This window comes from Stylophora pistillata, chromosome 13 (genome assembly GCF_964205215.1).
Source record: "Stylophora pistillata chromosome 13, jaStyPist1.2, whole genome shotgun sequence".
Classification (NCBI taxonomy): Eukaryota; Metazoa; Cnidaria; class Anthozoa; order Scleractinia; family Pocilloporidae; genus Stylophora; species Stylophora pistillata.
In genome coordinates, this window is record NC_142531.1 from 3665001 (window position 1) to 3685000 (window position 20000).

At 37.7% G+C, this 20000-nt stretch overlaps 2 protein-coding genes across 4 annotated transcripts in view; one reads left to right on the forward strand and one right to left on the reverse strand.

Annotated features, from left to right (window-relative positions):
• LOC111339088 (ATP-dependent DNA/RNA helicase DHX36) overlaps positions 1-18159 on the forward strand; it is a 23754-nt gene extending 5595 nt beyond the window's left edge. For 2 of the 3 annotated variants that reach the window (XM_022945673.2, XM_088743610.1), the window contains 24 exons: positions 275-370; positions 774-853; positions 961-1035; positions 1594-1695; positions 2050-2114; positions 2762-2843; positions 3597-3788; positions 4938-5040; positions 5625-5712; positions 5886-5941; positions 6456-6520; positions 7019-7073; positions 7389-7477; positions 7980-8097; positions 8295-8393; positions 9374-9547; positions 9737-9823; positions 10202-10279; positions 10811-10910; positions 11127-11211; positions 11332-11455; positions 15775-15927; positions 16529-16678; positions 17439-18159. In XM_022945673.2, the coding sequence (XP_022801408.2) occupies positions 275-370; positions 774-853; positions 961-1035; positions 1594-1695; positions 2050-2114; positions 2762-2843; positions 3597-3788; positions 4938-5040; positions 5625-5712; positions 5886-5941; positions 6456-6520; positions 7019-7073; positions 7389-7477; positions 7980-8097; positions 8295-8393; positions 9374-9547; positions 9737-9823; positions 10202-10279; positions 10811-10910; positions 11127-11211; positions 11332-11455; positions 15775-15927; positions 16529-16678; positions 17439-17480 (2358 nt within the window). In that variant the 3' untranslated portion in view covers positions 17481-18159. The remainder of the gene's footprint in view (positions 1-274; positions 371-773; positions 854-960; positions 1036-1593; positions 1696-2049; positions 2115-2761; positions 2844-3596; positions 3789-4937; positions 5041-5624; positions 5713-5885; positions 5942-6455; positions 6521-7018; positions 7074-7388; positions 7478-7979; positions 8098-8294; positions 8394-9373; positions 9548-9736; positions 9824-10201; positions 10280-10810; positions 10911-11126; positions 11212-11331; positions 11456-15774; positions 15928-16528; positions 16679-17438) is intronic. The other variant, XM_088743609.1, reaches the window with a different exon arrangement.
• A 490-nt stretch (positions 18160-18649) lies between these two features.
• The window catches only part of LOC111339078 (nitric oxide synthase, inducible), a 34381-nt gene continuing 33030 nt past the window's right edge, over positions 18650-20000 (reverse strand). The window contains exon 31 of the mRNA XM_088743615.1: positions 18650-19456. The gene's annotated coding sequence lies outside the window, so the exon portion shown is untranslated. The remainder of the gene's footprint in view (positions 19457-20000) is intronic.

The following is a 20000-nucleotide window of genomic DNA, read 5'->3' on the forward strand; positions in this document are numbered from 1 at the left end:
CACGTCCGCAACGTGGAATTGACCAAGAGTCAGATCCTGACTTGTTTTATCAGAGTTGACATGTAATACAATAAAGCCAAAATGTAGATTGATAAATTACCATTTTTACTTTTGCCATTGCGTTTGTCATACATGCATGCAGACTTAAGCCTTAATCAAAATGATTAAAGAAATGCTCAATTGGACCATTTTGTTTGTTAACTGATAAAATGTTTGATTAACATTTTTAACTAACCATCCTGCAGCAACCTAATTTACTGAGATTTTTGTTTAGGTTGCCCAGTTTATCTTGGATGATGCTATTGACAAAGGCTATGGATCAACGTGCCGAGTTGTTTGTACTCAGCCCAGGAGAATAAGTACTATCTCTGTAAGTCATGATTTTAATCAAAGTAATTTTCTTTTTATGAATATTTAAAGTCAGTGCTCCATCATAAACTGAACAAAAACCCCTTGGAGCAACTTAATCCATCAACAACCTCCCCCCACATGATGCCTACATTTAAGAATCAAATCCAGCCAAGTTGGAGGAACAGGAACTCTCCCTGCTGGGCCATCCTTGCTTTGTCAAAAATTTTTTTTTTCCTTCCCAATAAGTGGAAGCCATGCAGAATTAGGATAGAATTGTCTAATTTATTTACTGAGGGTATTATTAATTGCCTTTAGTTACTTAAATCAGTAGTGATATATAATGATTGTATAATAGTAATCATGAAATTTGATAAAAAATATTAAAGGATCGACAATGAATTGTTTTTATTTTCCTTCACAAGGTGGCAGAAAGAGTTGCATCAGAAAGAGGTGAAAATTGTGGTGAAAATGGAAGTGTTGGTTACCAGATAAGACTGGAAAGGTAACAAGGTGTTACATGAAAATTGATATAACTATGTTTGTTGACTGCTTGAATGTTTTTGACAAAATCTCCACATGATAAATGCAATTCCTTCATGTATTTTCCAGCAAGCTTCCACGAGAGCGAGGCTCTATTCTCTATTGTACAACAGGAGTGCTGCTCAGATGGCTGGTGTCTGATCCGTGAGTCACAACTTACTGTTATTAAGGCTTGACACCCCAACATCATTATTCTCAAGGCTGTGCTCTAAGAAAAATTGAAGAGAGCCCAATGCTCTGAAACTGTGGAATCCAGGGTGCCCAGCATATGCTTTTTATGAAAAAACCTAACTTCCTAAAGTGCCCAAGAGCTAAAGTAAGACACCACGGGCCACTGGGAGCTGCTAGACCAAAGCCCTGATTGTCCATAATGTTACTTAAATGCATTTCCTAAGGTGCTGACAAGGAGAATTTGTATAACAATCAAGAGCTTCTTTAGTTTAATTTCCTTTATTCTTGTTACTTTAATGTATGATTTGGGGATGATATTGGGTTAACAGGGAATTGTAGTTGTTGGTTAGTGATGGCATCAAATGCTGCAGTCAATGTAGCAGATATAAAAGAGAGCAATTGCCTGTGTCATTGTTGCTGTGTTAAGAGAAGCGCCTCTCTATTCATTGCCTAACATAAGATTTTCACCGTTAATATCAACCATAGAAATGGAAAAACAAGCTCATTCATTATTTTCGTGTTCCTTTGTAGATTGCTTCTTGGTTGCAGTCACATCATTCTTGATGAGATTCATGAAAGGGATATTTTATCAGATTTCCTGATCATTATTGTCAAAGATCTTTTATCAAAAAGGTAACATTAGGATTTAAGTTTTGTCAATTGTATCTGTTAACATCCTACATATTTGATATGTATTTGAGTTTATGAACAATGCACATAATAAACTAACAAGACTGTTCACATGAAATCAATGTCCGTCTATTGTGGCTTATGTTGTTCACTGTTATTGCTTTATTTTATTGGTCATTGTACTGTAGTGGTTCTGCAACTTAAACATCCTTTGAGCTGTGGTTGATTTATTGCATATTGATTTTGCATCTTATCCTTGGTCTGTTTATGTAGATTGCTGTTAAGGGTTTCCTCCCTAGGATTGAATTATATATTTCATTTTGTTGTTTGTTTGTTTGTTTGTTTTTTTCTACACAGGCCAGATTTAAAACTGATCCTCATGAGTGCAACTTTGAATTCAGAGATGTTCTCGGCATATTTTGGTGAGAAGCTCACTAGAGTAAAGTCAGTTTTAACAATTTTGATTAAATAGAGAGGGAAATGATTAAGTGATCCTTGAAGCTAATATTTAGGACTTCAACAGGATTTAAACCTGTGACTTTGCTAAGTTTGTGATGCTCTTAAAAAATGAGCTATGAACCATTGACTTTGGGAGAAGATACGGGGAAGAATGGTTGACTCGTTGGCTTTGTGAAGCTCATTTAAGGTGAAACGTCATAGAGCCAGCCTCTGTGTCTTCCTTTTCAAGATGTTTTTATTTTATTTTATATTTTATATTTTTATTTTATGTTTTATTTTTATGTTATTTTATGTTTTTATTTTTATTTTTTATTTTTATTTTTTATTTTTATTATTTATGTTTTCATTTTTTTTATTTTGTTATCATTGTATCCTGAATAAAACATTGTGTTATGTTACGTTATGTTACGTTACGTTACAATATAACGTAACATATGTTGTGATGAAGAGACGTGTGAAATAATGGAGAAATTTATATCAAAAGATAGCAGTGAATCAATACACACTCTGCTGTTTGTCATTTGAAGGGGAGAGAATTGAATTGGAAACAGCTGTAGTGAAAGTTTTCATTTCCATGCAAGGTAGTAATTCTATTTTGTTCCTTTTCAAGATAATTGCAAAATGGCTGATATTCCTGGTTTCACCCACCCTGTTCAGGAGGTTTACCTTGAGGAAATAATTGAAAAAACAGGGTGAGGAAAACTACTGAAAAGAAAGAAACATTTGTTTCTTAATTAAGTCATAGTCTCATAAGGTCAGTCTGTGAACTTACTCCGATAATTTGATAGTTTAGGTCAGAAAATGATTAGCGCAAAACATACTGAACTATATAACTATACGTTACGGTGGCCAATTTACCATTTCAACTTTGTTGATATATCCAAATTATTTCGTTACTCCCACCGACGCAGCCCCAAACAGTTTCTTTCGAAACTATCGGCCTTTATTCATATATAACTATACAATGACTACTAACTGTGGACAAGATTATTCGACAAAGAGTGTCACCAGGTCGTACGCGTTATGTGACAATAACAAAAAGTACTACGTATTTGTCTTTGTTACAAGGTCTTGAACACCTTTCACACAGTTTTTGAAATCAAATTCTTTTCAACAGAGTGATTTGAAAGGCTTATGTGAATTTTTAGATACTTTCTCACCGATGGAAGATTTTTCAATTATCAGCCAACTCCTAGGTGTGCTTAAAACTGAACTTATACTCGCAATTTCAGCTTATTATCCAGCAAACAGATTATGAGAACGGACAAACCTTCTTTAGAAGCCATATTCTTTTAACTGATTTTCAAGCATGAGTGTGGAAGCAAGATAGGAGAATTACTAAGCAGGTCATAGTCGTTGAAGTTGTAATCTAGAGTATATTGTATTCACAGGTATGAAGTTAGAATTTCCTTGAAGTTGTGATCTAGAGTATATTGTATTCACAGGTATGAAGTTGCAGAAAAAGCTGGTGTCTCTGGTAGAAGAGACAGACCAGAACCAAAATGGAAAAAGTACAGGAGGGGTAAAAGTGAGGCAAAAGACAGACGGCTAGAGAAAAGCAATGCATGGTTGACAGACAGTCAGGAGTCTGAAAAACAGATGGAGTGGGAGCAGTATCTCAATTCACTTACAGGAAGGTGATTGCTCAGTTTTCTGTGCGTTTACAGGGTTTTTTGAAAAGTTTCTTTTAAGAACTCTTCTGAAACAATTTTTCTAATGCTTGAGTTATCTGAAAGGGCTACTGACAAATTTGAAACTGTGATAATTAATCCAGACCTACAGCCTGCTTGCACTTCCCGGGTCTTTAAGAACTGCCTTTTTTGCAGATTACCATGGGGGCTCAGTGTCGACCCAAATTCGAGATTTTATCGTATCTTGGACTCTTCTGTCCAATTTTCGATACTTTCGTCTCATTTCGTACGCTTTTATCTGGCTTTTAACGCTCTCGTCCAATTTTTGGACGCTATCGTCTGGTTTTTGACAGCATCGTCCGATTTAGGACATTATCCAACTTCATCGTCTAAATTTGGACACTACCGTCCGACTTAGGACACGATCGTCCGTTTTCAGACGCTATCGTCCGTTTTCGGACACTATCGTCTGTTTTCGGACACTATCGTCTGTTTTCGGACACTATCGTCCCATTTTGGACAATATCATCCGACTTGGGACTCTTTCGTCTTATTTTGGGCGTTATCGTTTGATTTTGAACGATTTTGTCCGAATCCGGATGTTAGGTCAGTGTCTAGAAGGGATCATATTTTTACAGACGTTTGCATGACAGGGGATATGATGCAATGTCAGCAATCAGACAAAATATCATTAAATCTCTAAACAACTCTAAAAGTACATTTCCTCAGCATTAACAACTCTTTGCTAGAGGGGTCTGTTACTTATTTTTTAAACAACAAATATATATGAAATACATATATATGAACTGCGGTTATGAAACGTATATGTGCACGATCCTTCGCAGTAAAGCACTATTTAAGCAATAGTGAAAATCAGACCTGAAAAAAATTCAGGCCTGTACGGGTTTCGAACCACCGACCTCGGTGGTTGGTCGAGGTCGGTGGTTCGAATCCCGTACAGGCTTGAATTTTTTTCAGGTCTGATTTTCACTATTGCTTAAATAGTGCTTTACTGCGAAGGATCGTGCACATATACACTTATTTTTTAGGTGTGAAAATTTTACAAGTGCTTATTTATTCCTGATAACAATGGAAAGCATGCAGTTAAATTACTTTGACGAGAAGTTTGATTGTGAATTATTGGTTTCGCTGCAGATTTTCTTTTAAAACAATCACAACCCTTCGAAACATGGATTTGGAAAAAATCGACTTCGAACTTCTTGTCCGACTGATAACTCACATCTCACTTCAAATGGAGGTATGTTCAAAGGATATTAGATTCAGCGACCCTAACGCCTGAAATGAAACTGAATAAACTACTTTTTCAAGTGTCGTTGTACCCGAAAAGTCGCTGAGGTTAGAGCTAAATAGTTGCTACAACAATGTCTCCTACAGAGTTCTACCACCTGCCCAAATGATTGTTTCTTTTTCAACGCATTTGTGAGAACATATCGAGAAAAGACCAAACAAGCTTGGCCATTGCACATCAATAGTGACTCCAATTTTCCAGTCCGTTATTCGTGATCCGTTATTCGTTATTCGTGATCCATTGAAATCTTTTCTATCCTTTGCCATTCTGGTTTCCTTTTTTTTTCTACTCTCACTGTGAGTGTTTCAGTTTTACCCGTGTTACCAAACTCATATTTTGTAGTTTCCAACAAGTCGAGGGTTGTATTAAACAGAGCAAAAGATTACTTAAAACACTCTGACGTTGCCCCTCTACCAAAGACCTAAATTGAACTTCGGGCTACTAACAATGTCAACTAGCTTATTATTTGTTTTAAGCAACAGCTTTAAAGTAAAGATTTAAGTCAAATTAATTTTATCATTTCTGTTTTTTAGAAGGGAGCTATACTCGTTTTTCTACCTGGCTGGGATGATATTAGTAAACTTCACGACAGGTTGAAAAGCCAAACGCTTTTTAATTCAGGTAAAGTAGAGATTTACTTATTCTGATCCGTTTCCAGTCTATTTCCTTTTGTTCTTCTTTGCTATTGATGTTACTGGTTTTAATCCTTCTAGAGAACTAGCTGCGCCTATTTCTTGTTTGTGCGTTGTAACACTCATTTATGTCTTCAAATCTTTGTTCTTGTTTATTTGCAGATAAATTCCTTATCATTCCTTTACACTCTATGATGCCGTCAACAAACCAACGAGAGGTAAGACCAATAATAAAAACGGACTTGCCCTAATTTACTTGATGGAATAGGCTCGAGATCAAGGACACATGTTCCCTTCCTAGTCTTTCGTCGTCTTGACGGTGTATAGGATCAGTTGGGACAAATAATATGTTAGCTGGAGGGTTTTACGTTGGCTGAATGCCGCCGGCAGTGGATAAGGTTTAGTTTCGCATGTTTTAAGTCTTGATTTGCATTCTGTGAATCGTCGGGAAAACTCTCACCATCTTCTTAAAGATGTAGAGGTAAAACCAATTATGCCTTGTTACTAGCGTTTCTTGCGCTTTCAGCAGTTTGCTGCATCTGTCGTTTACTTTTCACTTTTTTCCCAATTTTCTGTTTGGCCACTCAGTGCCCTAAGGAGCTTAGTTGGGTTTTCATTTTACCTACTTAGTCAAAAGGTGCTCTAATGGAAACCATGTTGAGGTTACTTTAGTGGCAAAGCCCGGTCAACTCCTTTGCTTCAACACTGATCTGTCAATGTTGTTTTCGTTAGGTATTTGACCGCCCACCCGAAGGTGTCAGGAAGATAGTAATTGCCACGAATATTGCTGAAACAAGGTATTGACAAGAACTTGATTGGCAGTATCATAGAGCTGTTTTCGAGTCATTGTTGAGGGGAGCACCGCGTACCAGCTAAGTTCCGTTTGTGATATAGTGGCAGATTCAGGGGAAGGTTTGGGGGTCAGGGCCCCCCTGCCCAATCATACCTGTGGGGTTTTTATTACGTGTCTGAAACCAAAATTCCTGCAACAACAAGATGGCATATTATTACTTAACTGGCCTATTTATCAGTGTTAGCAGATTATACGTCTATAGTCTGAGTGGGAAGGGGTGGCCTGGGGAAGCATGCGTAGGTCGGTTGCAGGTAGTTTACACCTATCCCTTCCCCCCTACCTGGGATGTGCCCCTGTAATGATCTGTTTTCATCGTGTCCTAGTTTCATTTTTTTTTTGTTTCAGTTTTTGAACTTTTGTGCGTCTCTATCCATCAAATGAAAATTGAAATGTTTGGATTATATTTGAAAGATTTTCATCTTGGCTGTTGTTCCATTTGTAGTATCACAATTGATGATGTGGTGTTTGTTGTGGATGCTGGCAAGGTGAAAGAAAAGGTAACGTACCAAGCGGTTTAGCAACTCATAATGACTTATGGTTTATTATTCGGTGGTTCAGTGGTGGAGCAACCAACCTGTAGTATTGATTCCTTAACGGGAATTGGGGATTTTTTCCTTGTCCAAATATCAACAAAACTTGTAGAACATGCGATGGGCGAGGTTAATTTGCCAAACTTACCAATCAGTTATGTCAATCGAAACGGAAGCGAACAGAACAAGCAGACAATGTGACAGTTGTGATTGTGGCAACATTTAGCGCACTGATATATGTATATTCACAATCGATAAAACTTTTTTTTTCTATTTGGTCAGACGTATGATATGTTCCACAAAGTAGCCTGTTTACAGCCTGTATGGATCAGTAAAGCCTCCTCGAGACAAAGACGTGGTCGAGCTGGAAGGTAATGACAGTACAATCCAGGAGAATTCTTTAAAATTCCCGTAGTAAAGACTCCAAAGTTGCGACCTCAAAAAGAGAGTGGATCTTCCCAACAGTGGTCATATTGGGGACAGCGGAAAATGGACCCCGTAGAGAGGTGGCACTCATGGAGGGAAGGGGTGTACAATGACACCTGTTTTGTCCGAGGTCCATTAATTTTTTCCCACATATTCTTATTGTTGCATATAAATAATTAGCACCATGAAAATAGGTCTTCAAAACACAGACCAGGTGTTAATGTTCGGAAGGAAACCAAATGAGGTATAGTCAGTTTATTCAACATTTACTTTTGGTCAGTTTTGCAAAAATTTTATTTCTTTAGCTGAAGAAAGCTTTTAACGCGTATTTTTTGGTGCGTCCTGTCAAACATTATTTTAAGAAAGTTAGTCCCTTTATGAAAATGAGGAGACCGACTAACAAATACAAAATTAAAAAATAGTTCCTGTATTAATGTATGTCAACAGAGTACAGCCTGGATACTGCTTTCATTTGTTCACACAATTCCGTGCCCAGTCCCTTGACGACTATCAGCTGCCAGAGATGCTTCGGACACCTCTTGAGGAATTGTGCCTGCAGATTAAGGTACAGTTGATCTTTGTTTCAGACAGTTACTGGCATTAACGTCTGAAGTATCATTTTTTACCATTTTAGTGGATAGATAAGTTAAGGTCTGAATGCGAATCTGGTGGTTCTCTAGTCTCCCAAGTATGATTGCTATTCCTTTTGAACAGGTTGACTTTTAAAGTTAGATATTGAGGTATTCCATTTCTTTTTGGTAGATTCTTAAACTGGGTATGATCCGACCTTTTCTGTCCAGAGCATTGCAGCCTCCAGAGGAACAAGCGGTCACCAATGCTTTAGAAGATCTTCATCAGCTTGTGAGTCTCTTTGTCACAGAAGTACTACAAGCTGTCTGTCTCGATTCCTGTTAATCAAGCGAAACAACTTTTCATTGAACATTTTCTGCCTTTAAAAGCACGCACAACCCACAATTCCTCTATTCACTCCGACGAAGGGCTTACGCTCGAAACGTCAGCTTTTGTAATCGTTACGGTGGCCTTTTTACCATTTCAACTTTGTTGATATATCCAAATTATTTCGTTACTCCCACCGACGCAGCCCCAAACAATTTCTTTCGAAACTATCAGCCTTTTTTCATTTAACAGTTGTTTGCCAGGCTGTTCTCGCTGATTTTCTAACTCCTTATTCGGAATTTCCTTGACCAATTCTTATTTGAGTATCAAATAATCCGGCACTTTTCTCGTTTAAATTGAGTCCAGATGTCTGCTGCCACCGTCTCAACCAGATGCAAAACTTAATCCAATTCCTAGCTGGTCACTCGCCTTTTTCCGCCTCGTTAGACAGTTTAACTGACGCATCTGAGAGTTGTTACTAGTTCCTTTGGGTATTTTATTTCTTTCTGAGAGGCTGTTGTTACTGCGTCGGTTTGGGTTTTGGACTCTCAAACGAAATTTCAAGGAGCCAATGACAACTGGGAATAAAGTCAAGTAAACTGCGTGCAGCCTGGGAAGACGTCAAGGACCAAAACACGATTGGTTTTTGAGGAAGGATGACGGGTGTTTTCTCGCTCTATCATGTACTGATACAGTCCCGGATTGCTTTCGAAACCCAACTGAAAACTTTTACATTGCTTGTAACATGGATTGGAAAGAGCTAAACCTTTCACAAAATATTCAACTTCGCTAGCTTTCTGAACTTTTGAATTTACAAGGTAATTACCCTGATCACTTCCCTCAGACTGATCTGTAGTGTAAACAAGAACGTCATTCCGGCCATATTGCATAATACTAAAGTGGTAATAAGAAATTCACTATTGACCCGGTTTGTTTTACTACAGAAAGCACTGGACGCGAATGAAGATTTAACTCCCCTTGGTCATCATTTGGCCGCTTTACCAGTCAATCCCAGAGTGGGCAAGATCATTTTGTTTGGTGCCATATTCTCGTGTTTAGATCCAGTTCTAACTGTGGCGTCTGTTTTGGGATTCAAGGATCCTTTTGTATTTCCTTTGGTAAGTTCACTCATCTCATTAAAGCAGTTCTATTTTTTATCATTAAGTGGCCTTTTTGAAAAATTTCTAGAGCTAGGATACTCTACGGCGACTCGGGAATTTTTCTGTGGTCTATGCTTATGACAGAACTCCGACTGAAATTTCAAACTTCCGTCGTAGCCTTTTAAAATGTTTTGAATATATTTTCAGGGAAAACAAAAAGAAGCCGAGCAAGCCCGCTCTAGGTTTGCTGGGGACACTCGCAGTGACCATCTTGCCCTATTGAACGCTTTTCAGGTAAATGTCTGCCGGTTCCGCCCTTATGCATGTGTTCACAGTTAGAGTCACTTTTTTTTTGCGATGTGCAAAACCACCTTCATTTTGAAGGAAGCTACGATATATCAGTTTTGTTAGATAGAAAAGCACAGAAGAGGGAATGAAAACCTACGAGGGAACAGCAAATGTAAGAAACTTTAGGCATAATTGGTAAAATCATACAAACTATCGCATAGTTCTTTTGACATTTATCTGAAGTAATGTATTTAAAGAGGCACTATTTTCACATATTTTTTGATCAATATCACATTAAGTCGACAACTACTGTACCTTGAATCTTTCCCATCGAAGCTGCTGAGATTGGATTTTAAATTCATTGAAGTGTTTCTTTTATTGAAGGGTTGGGAGACTTCTGTTCGTAAAGGGAATGAACGAAATTACTGCTGGAGAAATTTCCTATCGGTGAACACGATGAGGGTAATTCAATTTATTGATCAAGGTTGTAGGATACAGTGATCCAAGATGACATTGGTTTTTTTTTTATTATTATTTCTTCGCTCTGTGATTGGTGTAGAAAACTCGTGCCAACCTCCCAACCAATCGGATGCAATATTAAACTGATGGCGTGTTGGTCAGACGCGTTTTCCCGCGCTTCAGGCAGTATACTTGTCAATACCTTCCGTTCTCATTGGCTCCCTGTGATAATTGCCTGTGTTCTGATGGCTGTCGTGATAACTTAGGTTGTGGGGGTACGATCTTGTATTGATGTTTGTGAACCACTTTGCATTCCGTTTAATTTCCACTAACGATTGAATATAGCTCTTTAATATCAATTTAATTTTTTGGCTGATAAGGGGTAAGAATCATCACTCAGCCCAAACGCGAGGCACCTGTCCTGTGAACGTGAATTCCGTAATTGTATTTAACCCGCTGACTCACTTAAACATTCTTGATTTTACCAGTGACAGCCATGTTACTTACTTTCCTGGTTCGTGAATAATGTTTCAGATGATTAAAGATATGAAAGAACAGTTCTCCGGATTACTTTATGACATTGGTTTCCTAGATTTAGCCGACTCAAGGGCCCCTTCCGCTAATTACAATTCAGGTGAGTATTGTCTTTCTCCATACAACAGCATTAAACATGTCGTGAGAAAATTTTAAACTATCTTCGTGAGAGTGAATCTTGGGGCTGAATTTGAGTGCAAATTGAATTAAGCTGCTGTGATAAAAGTTTTCACCCTGTCAAGATTTATCCAAGCAGCTTCGATTTTCCGTCTTCGATTCCATTCTGTTGCTAACAAGATCGCCATTTCCTTTGCAGAGAATTTAAAACTTGTGAAAGCCATACTTTGCGCCGGGTTATATCCAAATGTTGCAAGCATCAACCACCATCCTAAGTTTCTAAGGTAATGACCCTCTCGCGTAAGTACCTTCATTGTCGCTTTCTTTGTTTTCGCCTCTCACGGAAAGGAAATAATAGAAGTGCGCAAATGTTTGTGGAATAAAAGTTCATATTATGTTTTCAGGCCCCCAAAGCTTCGAACTCATCAAGATGGTATTGTTTATTTGCATCCCAAATCAGTGAACGCTGAAGTCAGAGTTTATGAAGATAACTGGTTGATTTATCACGAAAAGATGAAATCCACCTCTGTAAGTAGAAGGCAGCCTTAATATGATGCTCCGTTTTACCTCATGGAGAGTTTTTTCAACTTAGTGTCGTAAAACTAGCACCAAGATAACTATAACAGACATTCAAATTAAGAATTTGTTCATGCTTAGCGTGCGTATATCGAGTTCTGGATGCACGCGGGAAGTTTGGAGAGCACGAAAAAATGCGCAAGAATAGCTCGAGGCGCAACTGAGAGCTACTCTAGCTTTCTTTCCAGATTCCCTTTCATTAAATTGTTACGTTAGTATCTCCCGCTCTCTCCAGATTCTCTTCCATTTATTTGTTACTTCACTTTCTCACGCACTCTCCAGATGCTCTTTGATTTGATTGTTACGGTAGTATCCCGCGCATTCTTACGAAGATATTCTTTCATTTGAGTGTTAGTTATGTTTTTAGCGCACTCTCCAGATTCTATTATATTTGATTGTTACGTTAGTATCTCGCGCACTCTCCAGATTCTCTTTCATTTATTTTTAGGTTAGTATATCGCGCACTGTCCAGATTATTTTTTATTTAATTGTTACTTTAGTTTCTCCTGCACTCTCCAGATTCTCTTTCATTTAATTGTTACTTTAGTTACTCGCGCACTCTCCAGATTCTCTTTCATTAAATTGTTACTTCACTCTCTCACGCACTCTCCAGATTCTCTTTGATTTGATTGTTACGTTAGTATCCCGCGCATTCTTGCGAAGATATTCTTTCATTTGAGTGTTAGTTTAGTTTTTAGCGCACTCTCCAGATTCTATTATATTTGATTCTTACGTTAGTATCTCGCGCACTCTCCAGATTCTCTTTGATTTGATTGTTACGTCGGCTTCTCGCGCACTCTCAGATTCTATACAGTATCTAGACAGTACTCGAAGATAAAAGACGTATCCCCGCGCGGCCATGTAATGATAGATGGATTTAGCAAGAGGACGGGAACGTCATTTCAGAACGAGAGAGCGCGCGGAATGGTCTGGACACGACACCATTCGACTTCCGGTGTTAGCGTTGCCGTTTTCCCAAACAAGATCTGTGGGGTCCGTTTCTCGAAAGTCCCGGTAACTTAACCGGCCCGAAGCCACGTTTTAAAATCAAAATTTAAAAAATAGGATAGCAGGTTCTGGCACCCAAATCAGTCCTTTTGTTTCTTTAGCTGATAGTTTTATCATATCATTTTCAAAACTTTTGAAATCCCCATCTTGAATGAAAATAGAACAGCTTTACGGGCCCGTTAAGTTACAGGAGCTTTCGAGAAAACGGCCCCAGGACGTCATTTCGTTAGTTTTCCCTTCGCGGTCAGAACGTCTGCGATTTGTGTAAATTGTGCTCTTGTAAATCGATGCAAACGAGATAATACTATTTGGAAGTATTCCAAACTCATCTCCAGGATAATTGGGTCTCTTTCTTTCTTTCTTTTAATCGGTGTAATTGTGAAGATTTACCGCTACAATTTACTGGATTCCCGAAAGGAAATTAGGACACAATCGTTGGCAAGCGATCCAAGATTTCAGGACTCAGTTCGCTTTTGAATGAGCAAGGCTTTAGAAAATAAAAGGGCTTTTTTAAGCCTATATAAAAACTCTAAGAAATGGGATGCTGTCGAATGTTATCGCAAATCGCGCGGCATGTTGAAGTTTAGGGCAGTCAAATTAAATATAACTAAGTTTATATACCGTACTATTTTTTTATTTGTTGTCGTTCTCGTTTTCACCGATCGCGAACGAATGCTTTGCGAATTAAAGTCAGAGATAAACAATTTGAGAATTTGCTCGGGTTTGCACTTTTTTATGTCAAACTTTTTAATAAGCGCCGATGAAAACAAGAAAGTCGTGCTCACGCAACAAAAGAAAATGACAATCAATTTTATTTCGACACGACTTTCCAAATCAAGTGATTTAATTTAGTCTTGAACGACTTTGTCGTAGTATCGCCACGGTTTCCGGTCTGCGGTCGCTTATTAGTTCCCAGGTATCCTAGTGTATATAAGCGGTATTCTAGTCGATGTAGAAACCGTCGCCATCTTCGTGCTACTGGAGAGCCTTTTCAGCTCCGAAGTGATGAAGTCCCTGACAACGTTCCAGTTGACGACTCCAGCTCGTGTGTAGCAGATCGCGGAGAGCATAGTATTAGCAGTGCCCCTGCACTCCCTGTAAGTGGTGCCTGCTCCTCTGCTGAGCCACCCGAGTCTGTATCGCAAAGTACAACAGCGGACCCTTCTCCTGTGCAGCCACTTCGTAGATCCATTAGAAGAACTAAGGTTCCTGATACGCTGAACTTATAGCATACAGTGTGAACATGCGTCTACGCATTTGCTTTCATTTCTAAGCGAATAGTTGTTGTAATCAGTTGTTTTTGTTTGTTTGTCTTTTTTTGCCTTAAGAAGAGGGGGATGTCGTAGTATCGCCACGGTTTCAGGTCTGTGGTCGCTTATTAGTTCCCAGGCCCCCTTGTATATCTAGCGGTATTTTTCTACATCGACCAGTGTACGTGATTAAAGGGTGTGTTTGTTCTCCGACTACGCCTCCTAGTTTCTTCGCGAATTACAACAGACTTCGTTAAAACCAAAAAAGAAACAAACAAAGAAACAGAAACGAAGTCTCATTCCTAAAACTAACTGTTTCATGGGTAACTTGTTTGAGTTCTATTCATTCTTTGAGCTTTAAATTAGAACTCATCGTAAACAACTTCGTCGTTGGGTCGCTTGGTTTCTACATGGTTTCGTCAAAACCTCTTTCATTTATTTTTAGGTTAGTATCTCGCGCACTCTCCAGATTATTTTTTATTTAATTGTTACTTTAGTTTCTCCTGCACTCTCCCGATTCTCTTTCATTTAATTGTTAAGTTAGTATCTCGCGCACTCTCCAGATTATTTTTTTAACTGGTTCTTTAGTTTCTCACGCACTCTCCAGATGGTCTATCATTTGATTGTTACCTTAGTAACTCTCGCACTCTCCAGATTCTCTTTCATCTAATTGTTAGGTTAGTATCTCGCGCATTCTCCAGTTTCACTTTCATTTGATTGTTACGTTAGTTTTTCGCGCACTCTCCAGATTATTTTTCATTTGATTGTTACGTTGGTATCTTGTGCACTCTCTAGAGTCTCTTTTGTTGATTGTTACGCCAGTATCTCGAGTATTCTACAGATTTTCTTTCATTGGATTGTTACTTTAGTTTCTCGGGCACTCTCCAGATTCTCTTTCATTGGATTGTGACGTTAGTATCTCGCGCACTCTCCAGTTATTCTTTCATTTGATTGTTACGTTAGTATCTCGTGCACTCTCCATATTCTCTTTTATCTAATTGTTACTGACGTTAGCATCTCGCGCACTCTCCAGTTATTCTTTCATTTGATTGCTACGTTAGTGTCTCGCGCACTCTCCAGATTCTCTTTCATTTGATTGTGACGTTAGTATCTCGCGCATTCTCCAGTTATTCTTTCATTTGATTGTTACGTTAGTATCTCGTGCACTCTCCATATTCTCTTTTATCTAATTGTTACTGACGTTAGTATCTCGCGCACTCTCCAGATTCTCTTTCATTTGATTGTTATGTTAGTATCTCGTGCACTCTCCAGTTTCTCTGTCATTGGGTTTTTACGTTAGCGAATTGGTCAAAGTTTCTGATCGGCTCAATGCAAATAAACTAACTTTAAATGCTAAAAAATCTAACTTTGTCATTTTTCGTCCTTATCAACGTAGACTAGACCTTACAGTCCATATTCAAATGTTTGATAATAGTAATCATTCTTTTACCTCTCTTGAATGTAAGGATCATATAAAATATTTAGGTGTCTTATTGGATAGTCATTTGAGTTAGAAATTTTACATTGACAATGTGGCACTAAAAATAAGTAGAATAATTGGAATTATTGCCCGCTTTCGGCATCTAGTACCTTGATCACTCTGTTAACTATTTATCGCTCTTTGATCCTCCCTTACCTATCCTATGGCGTGGCTGTTTGGGGCCAAGCTGCTAAATGCCATTTACATAAAATCCTCGTCCTACAAAAACGTGTTCTTCGGCTGACATATTTTTCTGAACCCAGAGCACATGCGGGGCCTTTATTTATTTATCATCTCGTGCGTTGGGTTTCCTTGGAGCCCACGAGAATTCGAAGTACAGACATGGAAACGGTAATCAACACAGATAATTATAGATGACTGACCAAGTAGTTAATAAGGTGGCTGAGGTTATTAGTTTTTTTTTTTTTAGGCTAATCATAGAGTACTGCGAAATTCAATACAGTCCTTAACTACTTTAAACACAGCTACGTACGCGTGTTTTGTTTAATCAGTGCGTTTTTGTCCACCTCTAGCTCTTCCTGTATGACAGCACTATGATAGCACCCTTTCCTCTCCTCTTCTTTGGCGGTGAAATTTCTGTGTTTGTAGAAGAGGGCTACGAAACAGTCGCTATCGACGATTTCATCAAATTCAAGTCTCCAAACAGAATTGCGAATTTAGTCAAGGTTAGTATTATTTTCCCTACAATTAATCATTTTTCTCACCAGTCGGTGACGTATTCCAGTATAACGAAATCCTATATGTAAATCGCGTGTTGATTTATTGTCGTTAAGCTAAAATAAAAGATCACAGCGGCACATGAGAACAAAGGAGGACATCTCAAAAATTGATAATTCAATTTAAAACCAAAGAAGTTGCTCGGGAAAAATATTGGTTTTAGGTTATTTAATTTAATTTCATTGTTCTAGAGAGTAGAATTGCCTTTGATATTCAGCGAAAAATTGCTTGGATACGAGACAGACTAGCGCTGATATAAAATCTCATAGCTAAATTTGCAACGACTCATCGCCTTTCCTTACGTTTCTCTCTAATTACCACCTAAAAGACCTATGTCAATTCTAGTTAATTTATTTGAAATGAACGACCCTTTGAAATTCTGTGATGTTAAGATGTTTTTGTTTTGAAATCAAATACCTCCAAGCCGGACTGTAAAAGTTTATTTTAGTAGGCAATTATTTTTCAGAAGTGTTTTAAAATATGTTTACATTATTTATTTGCCCGTTAAAAACGACAAAGTCTCGACAGTTTCTTATTTTGCTTTCGCAGGAGTTACGAGTCGAACTGGACAAACTGCTTAGACAGAAAATCGCTCAGCCGGATATGAAGCTAAGCGTGGGGACTGGGACGGGTAACAGGGAAAGTGCTCTGCTGCGAGCAATAATTGACTTGATCACCAGCGAGGAGAATACAAACTGGGTGAGAGACTATTGTGATCCTTTCCGTACTTTCTTAGCATTTTTTTGGACTCCTTTCAACTTTTTGAGAAATGTAGGTTTTCTCGGAGAGGGAACTTTGTAGAGCAAAGTCGTTATTATTATTTTTTTAATCTCTCAGTGAATCCTCATGCTTCCTCCGTCTTCTAAGTTCTTTTTGTTCAAGTTGCAGGTTTTAACACTCTTACTCTGAAAGCTTTCCTTGAAAAAGCTTTTTGCTTCATTTAGAAATCAGGAAAGGCCTAGTTGAGCACAAGGGGCTTTTTTAAGACACAGATAAAGCTTTGGCTAGGGTTCGTCATATGTGAAGTCCAGTTAGTGGTTTGATCGTCCGTGCTCCGAGGGTTTCTCCCGGTTCTTTGGTTTTTTCCTCCCTCGCAAAGACCCAGACCTCAAATTCCACTTGAAAACCGCTTAAAAAGAGGCAGAGCACTGCTAAATTAAATTCATGTACTTATTTATTAATGTTAGTTTAAAACGGAGACGTTCTGAAATTTACGGCTATATCCATGCTGCATAGCCAGTGATTCCCGGGAATTTTGGGCAAGGATTTCACTCTCCGGTTGATTTCCTTTGAAGTCTATCTGGGAAAGTCTTACAACTTTATTTTTGACAAGTCCCCATGCTCGTAAACTGGCGTGCTAGCCTTTAGGAAGCGAAGACTGATCAAGGATGTTACACTCTTAGAAGGAAAAGTCTACTTCAGCGAGTCTTCTCAAATTTTAACTTTTTCTCATCCGCAGAGAAAACAAAGAGCTCTTGCAGGAGAAGAAGGAAGGACTTAAAAGAGTACTTAATATTCCTGGAGAGGATTTCTACGGAATTGGACACAGTTCAATATAACAATGTTTCTTTAAGATGCTGAAAGATGAAGCATATTGAGAAAAAAAACCTTCTTAGTTGGAGATTACGGAGAAGGGTCCTTCCTGACTCACCCCACGGCGGTTCTTCATCGAAAAAGATCAAAGACATTGACTTATTTAAGAACAGTTATTTAATCGCTCACCTTTAACAAGTGATAATCCTCGTTTCTTCCGTTAAATGTGTATAACTTTAAATGAAAAGTCGCTTTATCCTTCAAGTCATTTAATTTACTGGTTGGATCGGTTCAGGAGACGAGTAATAAGCGACTACTCGTGATGCTGCCTTGATTTGATACTATGCAAGGCTGATGTATTTTGTATTGTTTACGGCCAACATCTTTTATCATAGGACTCTGGTCGAAATTTGAGATCTGTCCACTAATGCAATCAGTAACAAAAATGGCGAAATTTCGTTAATATGGTCAAATCCACCAAGCTAATTTCGCTTTGACGAATTTGACTAAAATTCATCAAAATTGTCAATTCCGCCAAGCTGATTTTGTCACTGCGTGCATTTCTGGACAAATAGCTAAATTTTTTATACGATTTCTCAGGATCGTCATCGCAAATTGATTTAATTAAATTTGTTGTTATTCTTAAACATGTTACCAAAAGGACGTAAAGACAGCAGAGTGACAATAACTCTCAAAAAAGAAACAACTTTGAGTTTAAATTTACAAGACATGTTTCGACATTCTCATGTCATGTCATCACATGTGGCTATATTAAGTGGGAAAAACCCATTCTTAATCAGCAATTGAAACATCTAGAATTGTCTCGTTCCTTTTAACTATTCTGCCGCTTCAAAATACGAAATTAAGATCAAAAGAGGCATTGCATATTAAGTGGGAAAAACTCATTCTTAATCAGCAATTGAAACATCTAGAATTGTCTCTTTCTTTTTAATTATTCTGCCGCTTCAAAATACCAAATTAAGATCAAAGAGGCATTACATATTAAGTGGGAAAAACCCATTCATAATCAGCAATTGAAACATCTAGAATTGTCTCTTTCCTTTTAATTTCTGTCATCACATCACATTCTCATGTCATCTTCCCACTTATGTTGTTCCTTGGTCTTTTATTTTATTATTATTTTATTTTTTTTTTTTTTTTTGATCTAGTCAAGCGCGCGCTATTTACATTTTTCGCGTTTTCAACATTCAAATATAACGTAAGCCCTGACACGTAATTTGTAACGTACCTTAATATAAATTCAAATGTACAACCGTTAAATGCTCATTTGCAACTGAAGATGACATGAGAATGTCGAAACATGTCTTATAAATTTAAACTCAACGTTGTTGTTTCTTTTTTGAGAGTTAGAGATCTGTCAATAATACAGGTTGTCCAGACCTCCGTTTTGAATTCTAGAAGAAGTATCGGCATTTGTCAACTGATTTCAAGCTCTTGATATATTACGAAAAACACGGCGCATGCGTACTTTGGACGCCCGAATTTTCTAAGTTTTATGGTGGGAAAATTGTAACGAGTTGATAAAGAAAAAAATTGGCGCATGCGTATTAAAGGCGCCTGTATTTTTCTAAGTTTTTTGGCGGGAAAAATTAAATTCTGACTATGGGTTACTAAGGATATACGTCAACTGAAACTGGCTTTGAAGAAATCTTAACTTGTTGAAGAAAACCTAAATTTCTTGCGTCATCTGTCAAAATGAAATCTTGTCAATAAGTTTCTACTTGTTCTGTTCTCTTCAAGATTTTTAACACTCGCGGGTAAATTTGGAAAAGTAATTTAGAAAATCTTCGCTGCAATTCGTTTCGAATAACCTTGCCTGAAGGAGACCAGTTAACTTTATTTTCTATCTTTACTGTAAACTTATCTTTCGCTTGAATCGTTGTCTTTAAGTCTTGAAGTGAAACATCACGGTCATCCAACAAGCTGTAACAAAATAATAGAAAGAAAATTAATTTCAACTCAACGCATTACCCTCGAAAATTCAACAACTATACGAAACCTAAATGATAAAGTCTGAGACATAAATTTACAAACATTTTCATCTGTTTTAATGTTAGTCAACATAGTGTTCCGCGCAATTTTAGATACGCTGTAAATTAAATCCAGCTTCGCCTTCCTTGTTTACCAATTAAAGAGTTACACGAAACTTCTACATAGTCTCATGAAAACCAGTTTCCAAAATCATAGATATTTTTTTATCGGGAGAAATGTAATTACATAATTCTTTACACCGTAATCAATTGATTTGTTTTTGCTTTGGAGCTATTTCTTCTATTATTTCTTACTAGCGAAGAGTTTTGAAGAACTGGATGGATAAAAATAGTTGTTTGAGGCTCATTAAGATGCAAACAAACGTTAAAACTTCTGAACTTGTCTTCGTATATTTATTGGTCAAAAAAACCCTGCATTCAGATCACACTTCTATGACTAAATGTACTTGCTGTGAAATACTATAGCTCAATTTTAA